Genomic DNA, 22,435 nt, shown 5'->3' with positions numbered 1-22,435 from the left:
AGGAAGCGACCAGCAGCAAACCCCTATACAGGGACTGTGTGGTGCCTCCTCCAAAGGGCCTAAGTGCACGGAAGCCAGGAACCGGAAACAATAGCCTCTTTAAGGCCAGGTATAGTCTCTTAGACGTCCACAGCAGGTATGGCCCAGGTATGACACAGGTGTGACGTCCACAGCAGGTATGGTACAGGTTTGGCACAGGTGTGACGTCCACAGCAGGTATGGCATTAGAACGAGACAAAGATTAGGCTAGGGTAGCGGGTGCAAAGATGCACTAGAATAGTGCACAGGGGCCTGGATACTAGCAATGCACTATAAACAGCATTGCATGGGCGCATTCTGTCAGTAAAGGCGAACTTAAATACCCTTTAGGTAACAGATGACCTCTGAGGTCACTTCCAGGTAATGGAACGCTACCACTTTTTAAGAAAGGAGGCATGGCCTCACGCACAGCCTAAGATCACTTACTGGAGATCTGCGTGTGGCCTGGGGGCAGGAAGAAGCTGCAGCAGCCTCTGGAGCAGAGCGCCCGACCCGGGAGTGAGAGGAAACCACAGCAGGACTTGAATCAGGAGCAGAGCTTGCAGAGCCGTGGGACAGGTAAGAGGAAGGACACCGCTGCCGGAGGCTGAGAGCGGGAGTGCATGTGGGGGCCACGCTGGGGCTGGGCAGGTGAGAGGAAGAGCGCCCCCCCTCGGGACCTGGTGGGGACGGGCGCTACAGTACCCCCCTCCCCCCTCAGGAATGTCTGCAGAAGAGGGTCATTAACATTCTCCACAGGTTCCCACGACCTCTCCTCAGGACTGAACCCCTTCCAATCTCCTAGGTAGTAGGTTTTACCTCAGACTTCCTTAGCCACAAGGATGGCTTTTACCTCATAGACAATCGTCACCACAGACAGGAGGAGGCGAGGTACCAGGATCATTGTGGAACCGGCTCAGGACAACCGGCTTGAGGAGGGACACATGGAAGGAGTTCGGGATGAGAAGCGTAAATGGTAGCTTCAACTTGTAGGACACCTCGTTGATCCGTTGGAGCACCTCAAAGGAACCCATAAAGCGGGGACCCAGCTTGTATGACGGCGGAGGACTCACTATCGTGATTGTTATTGGAGAACTCGGCCCATGGAAGGAGTTTGACCCAGTTGCTGTGGTGTTCGTCCACGAAGTGGCAAAGATAGTTCGTCAGGACTTGGTTAATGCGTTCCACTTGGCCATTAGACTGAGGATGATAGGTAGAAGAGAAGTCCAATTTAACATCAATCATCTTGCAGACTGCTCTCCAAAACCGAGCACCGTCTCCGGAGGAGGAGGCATCTACCTCAAGGATTAACTGTTTGTTAGTGTCGGGTCTGTGTAATGCTGGAGCAGAAGCGAAGGCCCGTTTAAGAGACAGGAAAGAGTCTTCAGCCTCTGGGGTCCATTTCTTCGGGTTCTCCCCTTTGCTAGTGAGAGAGGATATGGGACGCACCAGAGATGAGAAGTGTGGAATGAATTGCCGGTAATAGTTGGCGAATCCCAGGATCCGCTGGATAGCCTTCAACCCTTCGGACGGGGCCACTTCAGTATGGCTGACAACTTATCTGGATCCATCTTCAGTTCGGTATCAGAGACTATGTAGCCAAGGAAGGGCAGCGAGGTCTGCTCAAACAGGCATTTCTCAAGTTTGGCATAAAAGCGGTTCTCTCTCAACCTCCGCAGGACTTGACGGACATGTCTTCGGTGGGCAGGGAGATCTGGTGAGAAGATAAGGATGTCGTCTAGGTACACAACCACACAGGTGTAAAGAAGATTACAGAAGGCGTCGTTCATAAACTCTTGGAAGACCGCCGGAGCATTACTAAGTCCGAAGGGCATCACTCGATATTCATAGTGCCCATCACGAGTGTTGAACGCAGTCTTCCATTCGTCCCCCGACCGAATCCGGACCAGGTTGTACACGCCCCAAAGATCTAACTTGGAGAAGATCTTGGCACATCGAAAGCGATCAAACAATTCAGGTATATGAGGTAGCGGGTATTTGTTCTTCACCGTGATCTTATTCAATCCGCGGTAGTCAATGCAAGGCCGTAGACCCCCGTCCTTTTTCCCGACGAAGAAGCCCGCTCCGGCAGGAGAGGAGGACTTTTGGATGATGCCTCGCGCTAAATTCTCCTTTTTATATAGTCTGAAATGGCTTGGGTCTCTTCCTGCGACAGAGGGTAGATGCGCCCACGAGGAGGACTTGTCCCGGGGAGAAGGTCAATGGGACAATCATAGGGTCTGTGTGGCGGCAACTTCTCAGCTTCCTTCTTGTCAAAGACATCGGTGTAGAACCAATAGGCGGAGGGCAACCCGGGAAGCTTGGCCGGTTCGACTGGTAGGTACGGAGGATGCACTGGAATCAGGCACTTATTCTGGCAAGACACTCCCCATTGGAGTAATCTCCTGAATCCTAGTCCAATACCGGCTTGTGTGACCGAAGCCAGGGTTTTCCCAGCAGCAGAGCATGAGCCATACCAGGGGGCACGTGGAAGGCTAATGCCTCAGAGTGCAGTAATCCCACTTGCATTTCAGAGATCTCCGTAATATACTGGATGGATTCAGAAAGCGGTTTTCCGTCCACGGAGGAAACACTGATGGGAGTAGCAAGACATCGGATAGAAATCTGGTGTAGATCCACCACAGACTGCTGGATAAAGTTCTCGGCAGAGCCTGAATCCAAGAACGCATACTCTGAAAACCGGATGGAACCGCAGGACAGGGATACAGGTTCTTGGAGAAAAGAAGAGGACTTGGCGTGACCTAGGGTGGCCTCTCCGATGAACCCTAGGCTCAGTAGTTTCTCGGCTTCCGCAGTAGAAGCTCTCTCCGGCTGCCCTCCGTTTCCTCTGTCGCAGTCTGGACTCTGACACGATTTGCCCTCCATGGGCTCGTGCGGAGCAGTAGGCCTAGTGGAAGGAGGCAGCATTGGTTGCTGGAAGGTGGGTGCGAGACGCGAGGTTCTCCTCTCACGGGTGACTTCTCTGGCACGCTCCTGGAAGCGGAGATCAATATGGGTAGCCAGGGAGATCAGATCTTCCAAGGTGGTAGGTACATCCCGGCCAGTTCCTTGATTTTTCCAGATAATCCTTCCCAGAAGGCAGCTACCAAAGCGTCGTTGTTCCACCGGAGTTTGGAGGATAGAGTGCGGAACTCTATTGCATACTGTCCCACAGTGAAATTCCCCTGGCGGATTCTCATGAGCGAGGAGGCGGTGGAAGAGAGACGGCCTGGGTCATCGAACATCTTGCTTAAGGTGTCTAAAAAGACGGACATGTCGGGTCATTCTTCTCCCAGAGCGGATTCAACCATGCCAGAGCCTGACAGGTCAGATGAGACGTGATGAATGCTATCTTGGAGTGGTCAGTCGCTCGCTGCAGAGGTGACAGCTCGAAGAGCAAGGAGCACTGGTTCAAAAACCCGCGGCACCTCCATAAATGGGTGGAGAGGCCAGGCGGGAAGGGTACATGCATGTCGACAATCCCACAGATTCAGGGGTAGCTGAGGATGCCGGGTTCTGCAGTGCGTACAGATGGGAATCTATGGATGCCATGTATTTGGCCATGTGTCTCTGAGCCTCGTGTTGGCGGGATAGTTCCCTCTGTAGTTCGACAAGTTGGGGGCCGTCAGAGGATCCAGAGGTTTGCATGGACGCCAGACTGGACTCTACGGACTTCATGTGGGCCACTAGCTTTGCTTGGGTCTCTCGTTGGCGAGAGAGCTCCTGTTGCATGTCAGTCAGGGGGGTAGCTTTGGTCCCGGTTGAGTCCATGGCCCGAGTAAACTGTTACGCTCACCGAGGGGCGGCGAGCATCCGGAGGTGGACCCACTGGACTGCGCACCGGACTCGCTTGAGGAAGTGACCAGCAGCGAACCCCTATACAGGGACTGTGTGGTGCCCCCTCTAAAGGGCCTAAGTGCACGGCAGCCAGGAACCGGAAGCAATAGTCTCTTTAAGGCCAGGTATAGTCCCTTAGACGTCCACAGCAGGTATGGACCAGGTGTGACACAGGTGTGACGTCCACAGCAGGTATAATAAATAGACCATTTTCGGCACACCAAAATAAGAAAGGTTCTTTGATCAATAACTCGCGTGATTTATTGGCAAGGTATATAAAGAAAAAAAGTCCAACGTGTCGACCCTTCAGGGGTCTTTTTCAAGGACAATTTAGTCTATAAAGGTAAGTATATAATTGTATTTTCTCCGAGGAGGTATATGTTAAACTGTGAGTTATATACCTTAGGAATAGAAAAAGAAGTTCAACATGTAAATGGACAATGTCCGAAATATCTCAATGGCCTATCAACCATCCAATACCAATTGTGAAATATGAATCATAAATGATGGATGAGAAGAGGTAGTCTGTTGTGAATGTTAGTTATGTCTTGGCTGCTGGGAGGCTCCCTCTGGTGGCCAGGAAGGGTTTGGACAGAGACCAGGTGGGTTGTGCAGTGGGTGTTTCCTTTCCTAACTCTCTGCTTATTTAAGTCCTTGTCTGATTGCAGGCTGTTGCCGGATATCAGTTGTTTTTTGTATCTTTAGCCTGCTTGATCCTGCTTTACACCACATCTTCCCCAGATAAGTGCTTGCTCTTTATTTATTGTCTGGTTCTTTTGTTTATCTGGGTTTGTCATTTTGCTGTGGTTATTTTCAGTTTATTTGCTTGCAGGGATTTTCCCCCTTAGTGGATTGTTGAGGAACTCCCTGCAGTTCTGTGTGGAGTATAGCTCCTTTGGGTCCATGTGTTTGTGGCTTGTTGACTTTGTTATGATTCTTGTTTTCTGTTCATTGGTATGACAAGGGCGCCTGGTATAGGACGGAGTACTCGGGATCTTGTGAGACGCTCTTTTTGGTGGCCTTCCCTGTCCCGAGATGTCCGTCGTTTTGTGCAGTCGTGTGGAGTTTGTTCTAGGTCCAAGCCCTGTTGTTCACGTTCTAGTGGGCTATTATTGCCTTTGCCTGTACCTAAGAAACCTTGGACGCACATCTCTATGGATTTTATTTCAGAGCTTCCAGTCTCTCAGAAAATGACTGTGATTTGGGTGATCTGTGACAGATTCTCCAAGATGGTCCACTTGGTTCCCCTATCTAAGTTGCCGTCTTCATCAGAGTTGGTGCCTTTGTTTTTGCAACATGTTGTCCGTTTGCATGGTATTCCTGAAAACATTGTTTCTGACAGAGGGGTGCAGTTTGTATCCAGGTTTTGGAGGATTTTTTGCAGCAAATTGGGTGTTCAGTGGTCTTTCTCCTCGGCGTTTCATCCTCAGACCAACGGTCAGACTGAAAGGGCTAACCAGACCCTGGAGACCTATTTACGGTGTTTTGTTTCTGCGGATCAGGATGACTGGGTTTCGTTTTTGCCTTTGGCTGAATTTGCCCTTAACAATAGAGCTAGCTCTACCACGTTGGTGTCCCCCTTTTTCTGCAATTTTGGGTATCACCCTAGGTTCCTCTCAGGGCAGCTTGAGGCGTCTGACTGTCCGGGGGTGGATTCGGTGGTTGACAGAATCCAGCAGATTTGGGGGCAGGTAGTGGATAAATTGTTTCAGTCCCAAGAAACTGCCCAAAAGTTTGCCAACTGGCGTCGGACTGTTGGTCCCCGGTTTAAAGTAGGGGACATGGTGTGGTTGTCCTCTAAAAATATTCCTATGAGAGTTCCGTCTCCTAAAATTTAAGCCCAGATTTATTGGACCTTATAAGATTTCGGAGATTATTAATCCTGTATCTTTCCGTTTGACTCTGCCTGCGTCATTTAAGATTCACAATGTCTTCCATAAATCCTTGTTGAAGAAACATGTGGAGCCGGCAGTTCCTGCAGCAGCGCCTCCTGACCCTGTTTTGGTACAAGGGGATCTGGAGTATGAGGTCGAAAAAATTCTGGATTCCCGTCGCATTCGGCGTCAGCTTCAGTACCTTGTGAAATGGAAGGGTTATGGGCAGGAGGATAACTCTTGGGTTGTGGCTTCTGACATTCATGCGAACAGGTTGGTTCGCGCCTTCCATCATGCTCATCCCGAGCGACCCGGTGGCATGGGTGAGGGTTCGGTGACCCCTCCTCAAGGGGGGGGGGGGTACTGTTGTGAATGATAGTTATGTCTTGGCTGCTGGGAGGCTCCCTCTGGTGGCCAGGAAGGGTTTGGACAGAGACCAGGTGGGTTGTGCAGTGGGTGTTTCCTTTCCTAACTCTCTGCTTATTTAAGTCCTGGTCTGATTGCAGGCTGTTGCCGGATGTCAGTTGTTTTTTGTATTTTTAGCCTGCTTGATCCTGCTTTACACCACATCTTCCCCAGATAAGTGCTTGCTCTTTATTTATTGTCTGGTTCTTTTGTTTATCTGGGTTTGTCATTTTGCTGTGGTTATTTTCAGTTTATTTGCTTGCAGGGATTTTCCCCCTTAGTGGATTGTTGAGGAACTCCCTGCAGTTCTGTGTGGAGTATAGCTCCTTTGGGTCCATGTGTTTGTGGCTTGTTGACTTTATGATTCTTGTTTTCTGTTCATTGGTATGACAAGGGCGCCTGGTATAGGACGGAGTTCAGATCGAGCGATCTGAGGGCCTTTTTGTACTATCAGGAAGTTGGTATTTTGCAGGGTTTTTCTCTGGCAACCATCAGTCCCTTTCCTATCCTTTCCTATTTTAGCCTCACCTTTTGCTAATCCTGTCATCTACCTGTGTATTGTGTTTTTCCTATATCACCGCAGTCTTTGAATGTGGGGGGCTTGCTATTCTTGTCTATTTTCTGAGGCAGAGAGTTATTCATCTTTACTACCTTTAGGATAGTTAGTTCTCCGGCTGGGTTCGCAGTGCACAGCATGTTAGTTCACCCCTCGGCTACTTCTAGTTGTGTTGGTTAGTAAGGGGATGGCGGCCAGATTAGTTGCCAATGCTCTTGTCACCTTTTTGCCAATGATTTGTGGTAGTCTTCCATGGTTCCGGATCATAACAGTAGTCACTCGGTCGCGAAGAAGAGTTGGATCCAGGCAAGTATGTAAATTATCTGGTAGGTTGATCGGTAACACACAAAAGAAGTCATATAGGAAAAAAACGGGTTTAATGCCGCGCTAAAGGATCACTGATATCAGTAAGATGAAAATCTCTTTTTTATTTTAGTCAATCCAACGCGTTTCACAGACAAGGACCGTCTCCTCCTTCAGGGAAAAAAGAAATGATGATTTCTTTTTTCTTTTTTCCCTGAAGAAGGAGACGGTCCTTGTCTCTGAAACGCGTTGGATTGACTAAAATAAAAAAAGAGATTTTCATCTTACTGATATCAGTGATCCTTTAGTGCGGCATTAAACCCGTTTTTTCCTATATGACTTTTTTCTCCGCTGTTTCCTGAACGGGGCCGCTGCTGGGACCACGCGGATTCCCCATTTTAGCAGATGTGCACCTATAAAATAAGAGGCGTTTAGTGTGATAATTGCATAAGCAGATATGCCTGCAGGGAAATATGTGGCCCGTAGAAGGTATATCAATAACTAAGAGGATCCCATGATGTGGGTAAATGGGGGCTGTAAAGAGCTACCTATACCCCTTTGTCTAGTAATCGCATCTATGAATTTAAGAAATCTTTGGCGCGGCTTTTGGGCAAATATGTAAGCCTAGGTTTCCTCTCACAGGCGCAAGATGAGAAGTTGATTCCCCCTTACCCCACGAGGGCGTGCTGGTATTGTATACCTAAAATTCATAAGTGCAGAAATAATCCCCCAGGCCGTCCGATAGTGGCTGGTATTGGCTCTTTAACGGAGCCTTTATCGCACTATCTGGACTGGCTGCTGAGACGGTTACTCAGCCATATTCCCTCTTATGTCCGCGATAGCGGTGATTTTCTGGCACTGCTAAAAGGTATAACATGGCAGCAGGGATTTCAATTGACATCAATTGATGTGGAGAGCCTGTATACCCGCATCCCCCAGGGTTTGGGGGTTCAAGCCGTTAAGGATATGGTGGCACTTTAACACAATGAATATGTCTTTCACTTCCTCTTTTGGTGGAGATACTCTCAATTTTTTTGGATATTGAGGTTTCCATCAGGGATGGCAATATTCACACTCAATTGTTTAGGAAACCTACGGCGTCCAACTCACTCTTGCATTTCCAGAGCGCACATCCTCTCCATACTAAAGCGGCTTTACCCTATAGTCAGTTTTTGCGGGTACGTAGGGCTAATAGTTCTGAGGAAACTTTTCTCCAGCAGTCATGTGAGTTAAGGGAAAGGCTGCAGCAAAGGGGGTATCCGAATAAATTGATTTCTGCTTTTGAGAGGGTTAGATCTGATGTTTGTCGTCCTAACCATGTAAGCCCCTCTAAGAAGAGGGTTAATGATTTGAACAGATTTGTCTTCAGTTTTCGTTTTGGGCCGTTGGAGCATGTTATACGGAGAACTTTATGCAGGCATTGGCATATCCTGGAAAGAGATCCTACTTTGGTTGAAATGACCAAAGCTAACCCTTTGGTCACTTTCAGACGGTGTAGTAACTTGCGGAATAAACTGGTGAAAAATAGACTTACTAGCCCCGCGGTGTGGCTTGACAGATGCTGCCCACCGGGGAATTACCGATGTGGCAGTTGCAGGTTCTGTAACTTGCATCTTACTGGCCAATCGTTGCAGGTTGGTCCGCATTTTCATTCTGTACACCAGTTTATTTCTTGCAAGACCAAGTTTATTGTCTATGTGATTTTCTGCCCATCTGGCAGATTTTACATAGGCAAAACAATTAGGTGCCTTTATATTAGGTTTAGAGAGCACTATAATTCTGTAACGTCAGGAAAAGGTTCTCCCAGATTGATCACCCACATCCGCGAACAACATAATGGTAACCCTAATGTCTTGCGTTTCGCCGGCCTGAAAAGGGTTGTCCTCCCTTCCAAGGGGGGCAACCTTCAGCAACTTTTGTTACAGGCAGAGGCCAGGCTGATTATTGATTATGGAGCACAAGAGGCTTTGGGGTTAAATGATCGCGTTGATCTTTCAGTGTTCCTGTAGATTTCCTCTATACTTATTACCTCTGTGTCTTCTACTTATTTTTCTTTTGTCTATTATTTTGTGGATACAAATATCCTGTATTATTGATGTTTTATTATGTTACATTATTGCACGGTATGTTCCGTGTATTGAATATGTATAAACATTCTCCATGTTATTTTATGTGGCTAGCGACGCACCTGTGAGCTCTCCTTTTATAAGGGGTGGTGGTGTAGCTCCACACATGGACCCGTGGAAGCCTGATTAGGCGAAACGGCCGTCGTCCTTTTACCTGGGAGCCAGCTCACAGCGCGTCTCCGGCTTTTTACCCTGCACCGCTAAATAAATCTTATTCCTGCACAGTGGATGGAATGCGGTCCTTCATTCTTCTCTCCAGTTCATCTGCACTTGGATTCTTTCTTTGGACGAGCACCCCTACTCAGGACACGGTAATTTACAGCCCTCCACGAGCACACGTGCGTTACCGCAGAGTGGCATGCGGTGGTGCGGGACCATTCCTACTTTGTTGCTACATTGGGGGCTGTAATGAGCCTGCGTCAACGTGGAGAGGGAAAACGGGCCCGTTAGTTTATAGGCGCACATCGAAATTATTCTTTTGTGTGTTACCTATCAACCTACCAGATAATTTACATACTTGCCTGGATCCAACTCTTCTTCGCGACCGAGTGACTACCTCTTCTCATCCATCATTTATGATTCATATTTCACCATTGGTATTGGATGGTTGATAGGACATTGTCCATTTACATGTTGAACTTCTTTTTCTATTCCTAAGGTATATAACTCACAGTTTAACATATACCTCCTCGGAAAAATACAATTATATACTTACCTTTTATAGACTAAATTGTCCTTGAAAAAGACCCCTGAAGGGTCGACACGTTGGACTTTTTTTTCTTTATATACTTTGACAATAAATCACGCGGGTTATTGATCAAAGAACCTTTCTCCTTTCTCCTTTTTGGTGTGCCGAAATTAGTCTAATTTTCTAGCATTTGTTTTTTTGTTTCTGGCACCCTACTTTTTATAGTTGAGCCAGGTCTTACTAAATACATGTCCACAGCAGGTATGGCACAGGTATGACGTCCACAGCAGGTATAGCACAGGAACTTAAATACCCTTTAGGTAACAGGTGACCTCTGAGGTCACTTCCAGGTAATGGGACGCTACCACTTTAAGAAAGGGGCGTGGCCTCACGCGCAGCCTATGATCACTTACTGCAGATCTGTGTGTGACCTGGAGGCAGAAAGAAGCTGCAGTAGCCTCTGGAGCAGAGCGCCCGACCCAGGAGTGAGAGGAAACCACAGCAGGACCTGAATCAGGAGCAGAGCTTGCAGAGCCGTGGGACAGGTAAGAGGAAGGACGCCGCTGCCGGAGGCTGGGAGCGGGAGTGCGTGTGGGGGTGACGTTGTAGCTGGGCAGGTGAGGGGAAGAGCGCCCCCCTTGGGACCTGGTGGGGACGGGTGCTACAACTACACATAAGTAGAGTAGATCTTGGAAGATCTTGTTCACAAATTCGTAGAAAACCGCCAGAACATTGCTGAGCTCGAATGGCATTACCTGATACTCATAGTGACCGTCACGTGTATTAAAGGCAGTCTTCCATTTGCTATTTCCTGTTCTCCCTAGAGTTCCTACATGTGTTTTTTTTGGGGGGTTTTTCACCCCCGTCACCGAGCAGCATACCTAATCTCTGACTAGCCCTGCACTTGCCCTCACTAGTGAGATGGTTGGAGAGAGACACTAGTACTAACTCTGCACTAAAACAACACCAGGAAAGATCAACAAACGGATAAACACCAATGTCTAGGCTGCAGACATGCACCAGGACTGTATCATATAACACTTGTACCAGCAGGGATTCACCAACACAAGGGGCTCCAGCAGCAGAAGCAGCAAAGGTCCAGTGGCTACAAGAGCAATCTTCCTCCTCAGTGTTAAGTATACAAGTATGGATTCTCTATAACCAGCGGTTCTGTATAACTGTTGGTTCATGTGACTAAAGGTGATTGGAGTGGTCAAAAACCAGATGCACATAATAATCTTTTATATAGCGCCAACATTATCTGCAGCGCTTTACATGTATCAGCAACACTGTCCCCATTGGGGCTCACAATCGAAATTTGGAGGAAACCCACACAAAAACAGGGAGAACATACAAACTCCTTACACACGTTATCATTGATGGAATTTGAACCCAGGAACCCAGCACTGCAAGATAGCAGTGCTAGCCACTGAGCTACCGTGCCGCCCTGCACATGAGGAGAGGTAATCAGAAGCTACTAGCAACGAAAACTGATATTAACCCTTAGTGCACCAAAAGAAAGAAAAACAAAGTTAATATCTATAGTCTCACATGGGTAAGTGAAACTCCTTTACCCAAACCTGTCACTAGTCTCCTAATGATGGGAAACATTCATGACAACAATATGCGGAAACAGATGGCATAGTGGCCTATGGTGAGAATTACCTGGCAAAGTCTAAGGAGTGAAGATGCTGCAGAGGAAACTTGACCCGGATCATTGAATACCTTGTGGAACGCATCCCGGAAGGTTTGCAGGTCCAAGACAACAGGATCACTTCTCTCCCATAATGAATTGGTTCAATTGGTTCAAGGAAGAGCCTCACTGGTCAAGTGTGACATCATAAAGGCCACTTTGGCCTGGTCCAAAACAAACTGGTATACAAAGGTTTAAAGTCCAAAGAGCACTGATTTATGAATCCCCTGCATTGCTTGTGGTCGCTGTCAAACCAAAGAGAAGCAAACATACAAAGACCGAAGCTTGGAGCGGGATATGCTGCCAGGGTGGTGACTACAGCCTGAACAGTATCAGATGGAGACATTGGTGTTAAGGCTGACAAGCAGGTGTCCACTGACTCCAAGTAGTTCAGGATCCGGTCTTGTTCATGTTGACAGACCATCTCTTGATGCATACCTCTGAACTAAGGAGTATTGGAGTCAGAGGGATCCATGGTCAGGGTAAATTATTATGCTTGTGGTTACAGATGCAGCAGGTACAGTGGACACAGCGGATAATAGGATACAGACACGTGTTATCACGCACAGCATACGGCTTCCTTCACATATCCATGCAAAATGCTGCCATGCATTGATCCATGTGATCCATGTGCATTGATTTCGGCACGCGTGTGTTCTCAGTGTGCTATCTTTGATAGCACACAGAGAGCAGGAACGTTTTACTCCCCTGTCCCCGGAATTGCTGTCCCTAGTGCTGCTGTTTCCGGCGCTGCTGCTTCCGGGTCCGCGGTGCAATGAATATGCATGAACGGAAATGAACAGACCTGGAAGCAAGCGCCAGCAGCTCCGAAGACTGTTGAGATAGGTGAGTATTAAAAAATCATTGTATTTCAAAGACGTGTGCGTTCCATGTAACCTCAGTGCTACCGGAAGAAAAATGGACATGTCGCTGTATGGAGCACACGTACACGCATGAGCTCCACACAGACACACTTCCGTGTGAACGCACAGAGGTGTGTGCAGGCCGATTGATTTTAATGGGTCTATGTGATCACTGGCAGTGCGACTCTAAGGATAGACCATGTTGCCTAGGCACCTCCCATAGCGGAAGATGGCCTAAATACCTAGTGCCTCTCAACCATGTGCTGAGAAGCACTTCTGGGTTAGGGCATTCTAGCCCTTTTAAGAGTAGGTGCATGTGTCGCGGGCGGAGGAGGGGACGCCGCGCTCTCCCTACTGCTCGGGTCCGGCTGATGCGGCCTGCTGATGCTCGGTGACTCGAGCGGTGAGCCGGATCCCGGGGACTCTAGCGGCGCTCCTCGCCCATGAGTGAAAGGGGTGTTTGGGTGTGGGGATTGTTTATTGTCCGTGACGCCACCCACGGTTGTGGTGATTTGTGGACACCACCGCTGCTCTGTATGGGGATCCCGGGAATGATGGTATGGAGCAGCAAGTTGTTGTGTTGCCCCTCCGTGGGTAGGAGTTGGTGATCCCGGGGCCCAGTGATGAGGTGGGAGATGCAAGGCTTGGTGGGCGCAGGGACGCGGGGGCAGCGCTGTGCCTTGCGGCACTGTGGTACTCACTCAGCCTGAGACGATGACACAGTTCTCGGTAAAACACACGGCTGGAAAGACTGTTCCCACGGACGGCTGCACTTGCTTTTCCCCAGTAGTTGACGGTGACGGTCCCTTTGTCCTGCACCTAAGATGATGATGGTTGCGATGGGTTCCCACCGGTAACCCGCTCCCCGGCTTGGATATGGGCCGGAGGAGCCCTACTTTGCCCGCAGGCGCTGGCCCTGAGAAACTGGTGCCCTGGCGGTGTCTCTCCGTTACGGTTGGACTGTTGCCTTCAATCGGGACTTGGTTGTTGGGAGACAGTTGTCCCCTTCACTGACGGATTTGGCAAATTATGGCGACTCCTAGCCTTGCCGGGATCCGAAAGGCCCCTGCCCTGGTGCTGACTGTTCCTTGTACACTGCTCCAGACCGCCGGGTCACCACCCGTCCGCGGTCCTTCCAGCAACCTCCGAGCAGTCACCCCTGCGGACAATCACCGCCGTCTGCTGACCTTGCTGTCTCTCAGCCCGGGGCACACACCCGGACCAACTTCAGGCTTTACACACTGTCACTTTTCACTTTACTTCAGCTTCTCTCCTAAGCTCCACTACTACTTCACTTCCTTCTACTTCCACTTCACTGTTTACTCCTTTACCTCCCTAGCTTATCTCAAGCTCTTCCCTGAGCTGACTGCCTGGTTCTTCCCGCCTCCAGGGCTGTGAACTCCTCTGTGGGCGGAGCCAACCGCCTGGCCCACCCCCTGGTGTGGACACCAGCTCCTGGAGGAAGGCAACAAGGATTTTGGGTTAGCCTTGGTGTTCCTAACTGGGGTGTAGGGTGTGGTGGTGTTATGACCTGTGACCCCTGGCTTGCCCAGGGCGTCACATTCCCTCTTAGCAAAATGCAGACCGTCCGCGGGCTGCCCGTCCAACACCGGTTTTATTTTCTGAAAATAAATAAAAAGGTCAAACGGTAACATATTTACATCTTATAACTTCATCCCACATCGGGAGGTTCTGTTCTTAAACGTTACGGTAACAAACATTTTAACGGTTGCGGCTCCGCTCTCTCCCACCCAAGTAACCTGGCCCTGATGCTGCCCCTAAAACCCAGGCAGCACCCCTTGACCCAAGTCCAGCACAAGTTACCCGAGCGGGATCTGTCCTTCCCCTCCAGAGGGTAGCCACCGGTTCCTGTGGTGGCTGGGCCCCAGCCGGCTCTACTGCGGGCCCTCCCTCCAACCTGCCTCTCCGGAGGCGGTAACGGTAGCGGCAACAAAAGATTTTTTTATTTACATCCCACCAACGTTTGTGGTTGCCCTGCAAGTTCTCGGGCCTGTTCATAGAGAGTTCCCTATGCAACTTTTCAAACGGTCCCCACGGGGACAACGGTGCCGGCAACGGCCGGTTCTCTCAATCACGGTAAAATCAGGTGACTTTCACGGTTATCATCACTTTCATTTTTGCAAAACTTTCAACATAAACTCAGTGGTGGTCCCAACGGGGACTGGACAACGGTGCCCCGCTGCCCTCACTCCGGATATTCAGCTAGAGCAGCTCCATCCCCCTCCACCAGCATATCCAACATGCACTGACATGCCTGCTGTGACAGGAGCACCCGGTACCCATTTCCACCGGTACGCGGGGTATGGAAGACCACTGGGGCTCCTACATAGCGGGAACGCTCAATTGCCTCCTCAAGCTCAACAGCGGACCCGGGGCTGGGGCAGGAGTCGTCATCTCTTGTTCCTGCGTCAGGCGGGTTGCCGCCAGCTGCCGCAGCCTCCTGGTCTCCAGCATCCAGCATTTCAGACCCTTCTGCGGTAGCACGGAGCAGCAGATTAGGCGAGCTTACACTGAGGCGCCCCATAAGTAACGGCAAGGGTGATGCATAGGCCGAGACTAGACCGGGCCCCTCAGCCGCAGCGGCCGGTCCTGGTAGGACATAGGGACGTGGGTCACCAGTCGACTCTGCTACATCCATTTCCCCTCCGTACATCGGGGCAGTTGTAATCAGCTTCTCCACCTCGCTGGTCCACTGCTCCATCATCTGGAGGATTTGTTCCTGCTGACGCTGGTGGAACTGAATCACCCGGGCCTTCATCCAGGCCACGGTCCCGGGCTCGGGGTCTGGCACAGTCACTGCCGGGACTTCTGGCACCATGCTGTTAAGGGGCCGCGGTCCTAGCGGTTCCCCCTGGTGCACTTCAGGGACGTCCTGGACGTCTGCAGCCGCCTCGCCCGCCGAGGCAGCTTGGCAGGGTATTGCTACCGGGTGGGCAGGTAGCGGGCCTAATGGCGGGGCGGCAGCAGCTATCACGGGTAGCGGGGAGAGAGGCAGGGTGAGCGGAAGCCAGCCGGGCCCCTCAGCTCCAATGGCCGATCCCTCAGGAATACAGGGGCGTGGGTCGCTTACCCGCTCCTCCAAATCCTCTTCTACCTCGCGTCTCCACATAGCAGCCACCACGTCCGCCATGTCGGTCTCCCACTCCTCCAGGAGGAGTTGCATATGGGCCTCCAGACGATTACTCAGCGGGACGGTCCGGTCCCTCAACCATGTCGCCGTGCCGGGCGCGGGGGTCTCGCTGTTATTGATTGGAGCGGACATCTCGGCAGTCGTGCTTTCCAGGAACTAGCAACAAGATGGCCACAGGGTCCTGGCGTCCCTGCGTTTATAGCCACCTCACATGCGTTCAGCCGCCATCGCGTCCCCCTTAGCTTCTTTCCGGCCCCTCCTCCATTGGGGCGGGGTTTTGGCCTTCGCGCCTCTGCTACTCGAGAAGACGCTCGAGCGGGAACTTTTCGCGCCAAAGATGGCGACTTCTGAAATTTTTCAGCCGGATACCTCCGGCGGACACAAGGCGCACCTCTACCCAACGGCAGAGCGGTAAGATCCTGTTCGTGACGCCAAGTTGTCGCGGGCGGAGGAGGGGACGCCGCGCTCTCCCTACTGCTCGGGTCCGGCTGCTGCGGCCAGCTGCTGCTCGGTGGCTCGAGGGGTGAGCCGGATCCCGGGGACTCTAGCGGCGCTCCTCGCCCGTGAGTGAAAGGGGTGTTTGGGTGTGGGGATTGTTTATTGTCCGTGACGCCACCCACGGTTGTGGTGATTTGTTGACACCACCGCTGCTCTGTATGGGGATCCCGGGAATGATGGTATGGAGCAGCAAGTTGTTGTGTTGCCCCTCCGTGGGTAGGGGTTGGTGATCCCGGGGCCCAGTGATGAGGTGGGAGATGCAGGGCTTGGTGGGCGCAGGGACGCGGGGGCAGCGCTGTGCCTTGCGGCACTGTGGTACTCACTCAGCCTGAGACGATGACACAGTTCTCGGTAAAACACACGGCTGGAAAGACGGTTCCCACGAACGGCTGCACTTGCTTTTCCCCAGTAGTTGACGGTGACGGTCCCTTTTCCTGCACCTAAGATGATGATGGTTGTGATGGGTTCCCACCGGTAACCCGCTCCCCGGCTTGGATATGGGCCGGAGGAGCCCTACTTTGCCCGCAGGCGCTGGCCCTGAGAAACTGGTGCCCTGACGGTGGCGGTGTCTCTCCGTTACGGTTGGACTGTTGCCTTCTATCGGGACTTGGTTGTTGGGAGACAGTTGTCCCCTTCACTGACGGATTTGGCAAATTATGGCGACTCCTAGCCTTGCCGGGATCCGAAAGGCCCCTGCCCTGGTGCTGACTGTTCCTTGTACACTGCTCCAGACCGCCGGGTCACCACCCGTCCGCGGTCCTTCCAGCAACCTCCGAGCAGTCACCCCTGCGGACAATCGCCGCCGTCTGCTGACCTTGCTGTCTCTCAGCCCGGGGCACACACCCGGACCAACTTCAGGCTTTACACACTGTCACTTTTCACTTTACTTCAGCTTCTCTCCTAAGCTCCACTACTACTTCACTTCCTTCTACTTCCACTTCACCGTTTACTCCTTCACCTCCCTAGCTTATCTCAAGCTCTTCCCTGAGCTGACTGCCTGGTTCTTCCCGCCTCCAGGGCTGTGAACTCCTCTGTGGGCGGAGCCAACCGCCTGGCCCACCCCCTGGTGTGGACACCAGCTCCTGGAGGAAGGCAACAAGGATTTTGGGTTAGCCTTGGTGTTCCTAACTGGGGTGTAGGGTGTGGTGGTGTTATGACCTGTGACCCCTGGCTTGCCCAGGGCGTCACATTCCCTCTTAGCAAAATGCAGACCGTCCGCGGGCTGCCCGTCCAACACCGGTTTTATTTTCTGAAAATAAATAAATAAAAAGGTCAAACGGTAACATATTTACATCTTATAACTTCATCCCACATCGGGAGGTTCTGTTCTTAAACGTTACGGTAACAAACATTTTAACGGTTGCGGCTCCGCTCTCTCCCACCCAAGTAACCTGGCCCTGATGCTGCCCCTAAAACCCAGGCAGCACCCCTTGACCCAAGTCCAGCACAAGTTACCCGAGCGGGATCTGTCCTTCCCCTCCAGAGGGTAGCCACCGGTTCCTGTGGTGGCTGGGCCCCAGCCGGCTCTACTGCGGGCCCTCCCTCCAACCTGCCTCTCCGGAGGCGGTAACGGTAGCGGCAACAAAAGATTTTTTTATTTACATCCCACCAACGTTTGTGGTTGCCCTGCAAGTTCTCGGGCCTGTTCATAGAGAGTTCCCTATGCAACTTTTCAAACGGTCCCCACGGGGACAACGGTGCCGGCAACGGCCGGTTCTCTCAATCACGGTAAAATCAGGTGACTTTCACGGTTATCATCACTTTCATTTTTGCAAAACTTTCAACATAAACTCAGTGGTGGTCCCAACGGGGACTGGACAACGGTGCCCCGCTGCCCTCACTCCGGATATTCAGCTAGAGCAGCTCCATCCCCCTCCACCAGCATATCCAACATGCACTGACATGCCTGCTGTGACAGGAGCACCCGGTACCCATTTCCACCGGTACGCGGGGTATGGAAGACCACTGGGGCTCCTACATAGCGGGAACGCTCAATTGCCTCCTCAAGCTCAACAGCGGACCCGGGGCTGGGGCAGGAGTCGTCATCTCTTGTTCCTGCGTCAGGCGGGTTGCCGCCAGCTGCCGCAGCCTCCTGGTCTCCAGCATCCAGCATTTCAGACCCTTCTGCGGTAGCACGGAGCAGCAGATTAGGCGAGCTTACACTGAGGCGCCCCATAAGTAACGGCAAGGGTGATGCATAGGCCGAGACTAGACCGGGCCCCTCAGCCGCAGCGGCCGGTCCTGGTAGGACATAGGGACGTGGGTCACCAGTCGACTCTGCTACATCCATTTCCCCTCCGTACATCGGGGCAGTTGTAATCAGCTTCTCCACCTCGCTGGTCCACTGCTCCATCATCTGGAGGATTTGTTCCTGCTGACGCTGGTGGAACTGAATCACCCGGGCCTTCATCCAGGCCACGGTCCCGGGCTCGGGGTCTGGCACAGTCACTGCCGGGACTTCTGGCACCATGCTGTTAAGGGGCCGCGGTCCTAGCGGTTCCCCCTGGTGCACTTCAGGGACGTCCTGGACGTCTGCAGCCGCCTCGCCCGCCGAGGCAGCTTGGCAGGGTATCGCTACCGGGTGGGCAGGTAGCGGGCCTAATGGCGGGGCGGCAGCAGCTATCACGGGTAGCGGGGAGAGAGGCAGGGTGAGCGGAAGCCAGCCGGGCCCCTCAGCTCCAATGGCCGATCCCTCAGGAATACAGGGGCGTGGGTCGCTTACCCGCTCCTCCAAATCCTCTTCTACCTCGCGTCTCCACATAGCAGCCACCACGTCCGCCATGTCGGTCTCCCACTCCTCCAGGAGGAGTTGCATATGGGCCTCCAGACGATTACTCAGCGGGACGGTCCGGTCCCTCAACCATGTCGCCGTGCCGGGCGCGGGGGTCTCGCTGTTATTGATTGGAGCGGACATCTCGGCAGTCGTGCTTTCCAGGAACTAGCAACAAGATGGCCACAGGGTCCTGGCGTCCCTGCGTTTATAGCCACCTCACATGCGTTCAGCCGCCATCGCGTCCCCCTTAGCTTCTTTCCGGCCCCTCCTCCATTGGGGCGGGGTTTTGGCCTTCGCGCCTCTGCTACTCGAGAAGACGCTCGAGCGGGAACTTTTCGCGCCAAAGATGGCGACTTCTGAAATTTTTCAGCCGGATACCTCCGGCGGACACAAGGCGCACCTCTACCCAACGGCAGAGCGGTAAGATCCTGTTCGTGACGCCAAGTTGTCGCGGGCGGAGGAGGGGACGCCGCGCTCTCCCTACTGCTCGGGTCCGGCTGCTGCGGCCAGCTGCTGCTCGGTGGCTCGAGGGGTGAGCCGGATCCCGGGGACTCTAGCGGCGCTCCTCGCCCGTGAGTGAAAGGGGTGTTTGGGTGTGGGGATTGTTTATTGTCCGTGACGCCACCCACGGTTGTGGTGATTTGTTGACACCACCGCTGCTCTGTATGGGGATCCCGGGAATGATGGTATGGAGCAGCAAGTTGTTGTGTTGCCCCTCCGTGGGTAGGGGTTGGTGATCCCGGGGCCCAGTGATGAGGTGGGAGATGCAGGGCTTGGTGGGCGCAGGGACGCGGGGGCAGCGCTGTGCCTTGCGGCACTGTGGTACTCACTCAGCCTGAGACGATGACACAGTTCTCGGTAAAACACACGGCTGGAAAGACGGTTCCCACGAACGGCTGCACTTGCTTTTCCCCAGTAGTTGACGGTGACGGTCCCTTTTCCTGCACCTAAGATGATGATGGTTGTGATGGGTTCCCACCGGTAACCCGCTCCCCGGCTTGGATATGGGCCGGAGGAGCCCTACTTTGCCCGCAGGCGCTGGCCCTGAGAAACTGGTGCCCTGACGGTGGCGGTGTCTCTCCGTTACGGTTGGACTGTTGCCTTCTATCGGGACTTGGTTGTTGGGAGACAGTTGTCCCCTTCACTGACGGATTTGGCAAATTATGGCGACTCCTAGCCTTGCCGGGATCCGAAAGGCCCCTGCCCTGGTGCTGACTGTTCCTTGTACACTGCTCCAGACCGCCGGGTCACCACCCGTCCGCGGTCCTTCCAGCAACCTCCGAGCAGTCACCCCTGCGGACAATCGCCGCCGTCTGCTGACCTTGCTGTCTCTCAGCCCGGGGCACACACCCGGACCAACTTCAGGCTTTACACACTGTCACTTTTCACTTTACTTCAGCTTCTCTCCTAAGCTCCACTACTACTTCACTTCCTTCTACTTCCACTTCACCGTTTACTCCTTCACCTCCCTAGCTTATCTCAAGCTCTTCCCTGAGCTGACTGCCTGGTTCTTCCCGCCTCCAGGGCTGTGAACTCCTCTATGGGCGGAGCCAACCGCCTGGCCCACCCCCTGGTGTGGACACCAGCTCCTGGAGGAAGGCAACAAGGATTTTGGGTTAGCCTTGGTGTTCCTAACTGGGGTGTAGGGTGTGGTGGTGTTATGACCTGTGACCCCTGGCTTGCCCAGGGCGTCACACATGCGTGTGCCCTAAGCGCACCCCTTGGAGTCCTGTGTGACATGTGCAGGAGAAGGCAGCAGGACACGGAAGCCACTGTTGAGCGATCGGGATGGTAAGTGTGCCAGGGCGCCCTCCGGGGAAAGGAAGCAGGACAATATGGAGAAGCCGGTAACAACATTACAAGCTATTTTATGATTTATATATCCTTAAATTTGATATATTATTAAAAATTCTTTTTATTCTTGGCAGATGACAGTATTAGAAGATTAGAGGCACAGCTGACAACTTCAATGTTTAAATCAGATGACCTTGATATCACACAAGATATAACTGAAGTGATTACCACTATTCCAGATATATTATCCCTTCACAACAAAGATGTATCATCTGATTGTATTGAACAACTCCTACCTTCTGATACTTCACAGACTATTAAGAAAAATAAATGTCACAAAAGAGGCATTAAAAATCAAAGTGCTCTTACAGTAAAGAAGACATATTCAACGTCAGAATTTGGAAAAATCAATCAAAAAATTCACACAAGGCAGAAAAGATTTTCTACAGACTCTGTTAGTTGCCAGAAAAGTCACACAGGGAAGAAGCTATTTTCATGTTCAGAATGTGGGAGATGTTTTAAGAAAAAATCACATTTTGTTAGACATCAGAAAATTCACACAGGGGAGAAGCCTTTTTCATGTTCAGAATGTGGAAAATGTTTTGCACATAAATCATGTCTTGTTTTACATCAGAGAACTCACACGGGCGAGAAGCCTTTTTCATGTTCAGAATGTGGCAAATGTTTTGCAGCTGCCTCAAGTCGTGTTAGACACCAAAGAATTCACACAGGAGAGAAGCCTTTTTCATGTACAGAATGTGGGAAATGTTTTACCCGTAAATCACAGTTTGTTACACACCAGAGAGCTCACACAGGGAAGAAGCCATATTCATGTTCAGAATGTGGGAAATATTTTACACAAAAATCAAGTGTTGATAAACACAAAAGAATTCACACAGGGGAGAAGCCTTTTTCATGTTCAGAATGCGAGAAATGTTTTGCAGCTAAATCAACTCTTGTTATACATCAGAGAATTCACACAGGGGAGAAGCCATATTCATGTTCAGAATGTGGGAAATGTTTTGCAGATGACTCAACTCGTGTTAGACACCTAAGAAGTCACACAGGAGAGAAGCCTTTTTTATGTTCAGAATGTGGGAAATATTTTGCAGATCATGCAGGTCTTGGTAAACACAAAAAAATTCACACAAGGGAGAAAGCCTTGCCATATTCAGAATGAGGGAAATATTTTACACACAAATGGCATCTTTAAATATCACAAAACTCACAAGGGCAGAAGCCATTATGGTACGCAGAAGGTGACAAATGTTGTTTTACTTGAAAATTATAATTTGTTGACCACTAAGAAAATTTCACATGGGAGGAAACCATATATTTGAGAAACTTAACAAGAAAACACAAAACTGACAGTAAAAGTAAAGGCAAGTAAGTAAACAAGAAAGGGAAAGCATGTTAGAAGTTTCATTAGAATTATAATATGTACAGTTACTAATAGACGTCTGTTTTCTAAAAATAAAAAAAAATCAAATAAAAAGCAAAATTCCATGTGCATCGAACATTTCACATTGTTATATATTCACTATATGAAACATATTATAGGGTCTAAGGGGACTTGGATTGTAAATACTTAATAAATTGTCCCAATAACCTAACACCCAAAACATTTTTTCCAATAAAGTCTGAGTATCCAAACTAATGTTCTTCATTTCTTCTTCCTCCATTTCCTTTTTGCGGTTGAGGTTGCCCAACCTGTTCCCTCATTATGGCATTAAAGGGAACCAATCACCAGGATTTTCCTATGTAAACTAAAGCCAGTGCTATACTGGCGCTATCATGCTGCTTCTATACATACTTTTAGTTGTCAGATTGGATAAATAGTTTTTGAAATACAAGCA

General features: G+C 51.0%; 1 protein-coding gene across 1 annotated transcript in view; it reads left to right on the top strand.

Annotated features, from left to right (window-relative positions):
- LOC142312310 (uncharacterized) overlaps nt 1–22,219 on the top strand; it is a 93,010-nt gene extending 70,791 nt beyond the window's left edge. Inside the window, exon 7 of the mRNA XM_075351239.1 lies at nt 21,051–22,219. Coding sequence (XP_075207354.1) covers nt 21,051–21,759 — 709 coding nt within the window. The 3' untranslated portion in view covers nt 21,760–22,219. The remainder of the gene's footprint in view (nt 1–21,050) is intronic.
- The last annotated feature ends 216 nt before the right edge of the window (nt 22,220–22,435 follow it).

This window comes from Anomaloglossus baeobatrachus, chromosome 5 (assembly GCF_048569485.1).
Source record: "Anomaloglossus baeobatrachus isolate aAnoBae1 chromosome 5, aAnoBae1.hap1, whole genome shotgun sequence".
NCBI lineage: Eukaryota > Metazoa > Chordata > Amphibia > Anura > Aromobatidae > Anomaloglossus > Anomaloglossus baeobatrachus.
This window is presented reverse-complemented; position numbering and strand designations above follow the sequence as displayed.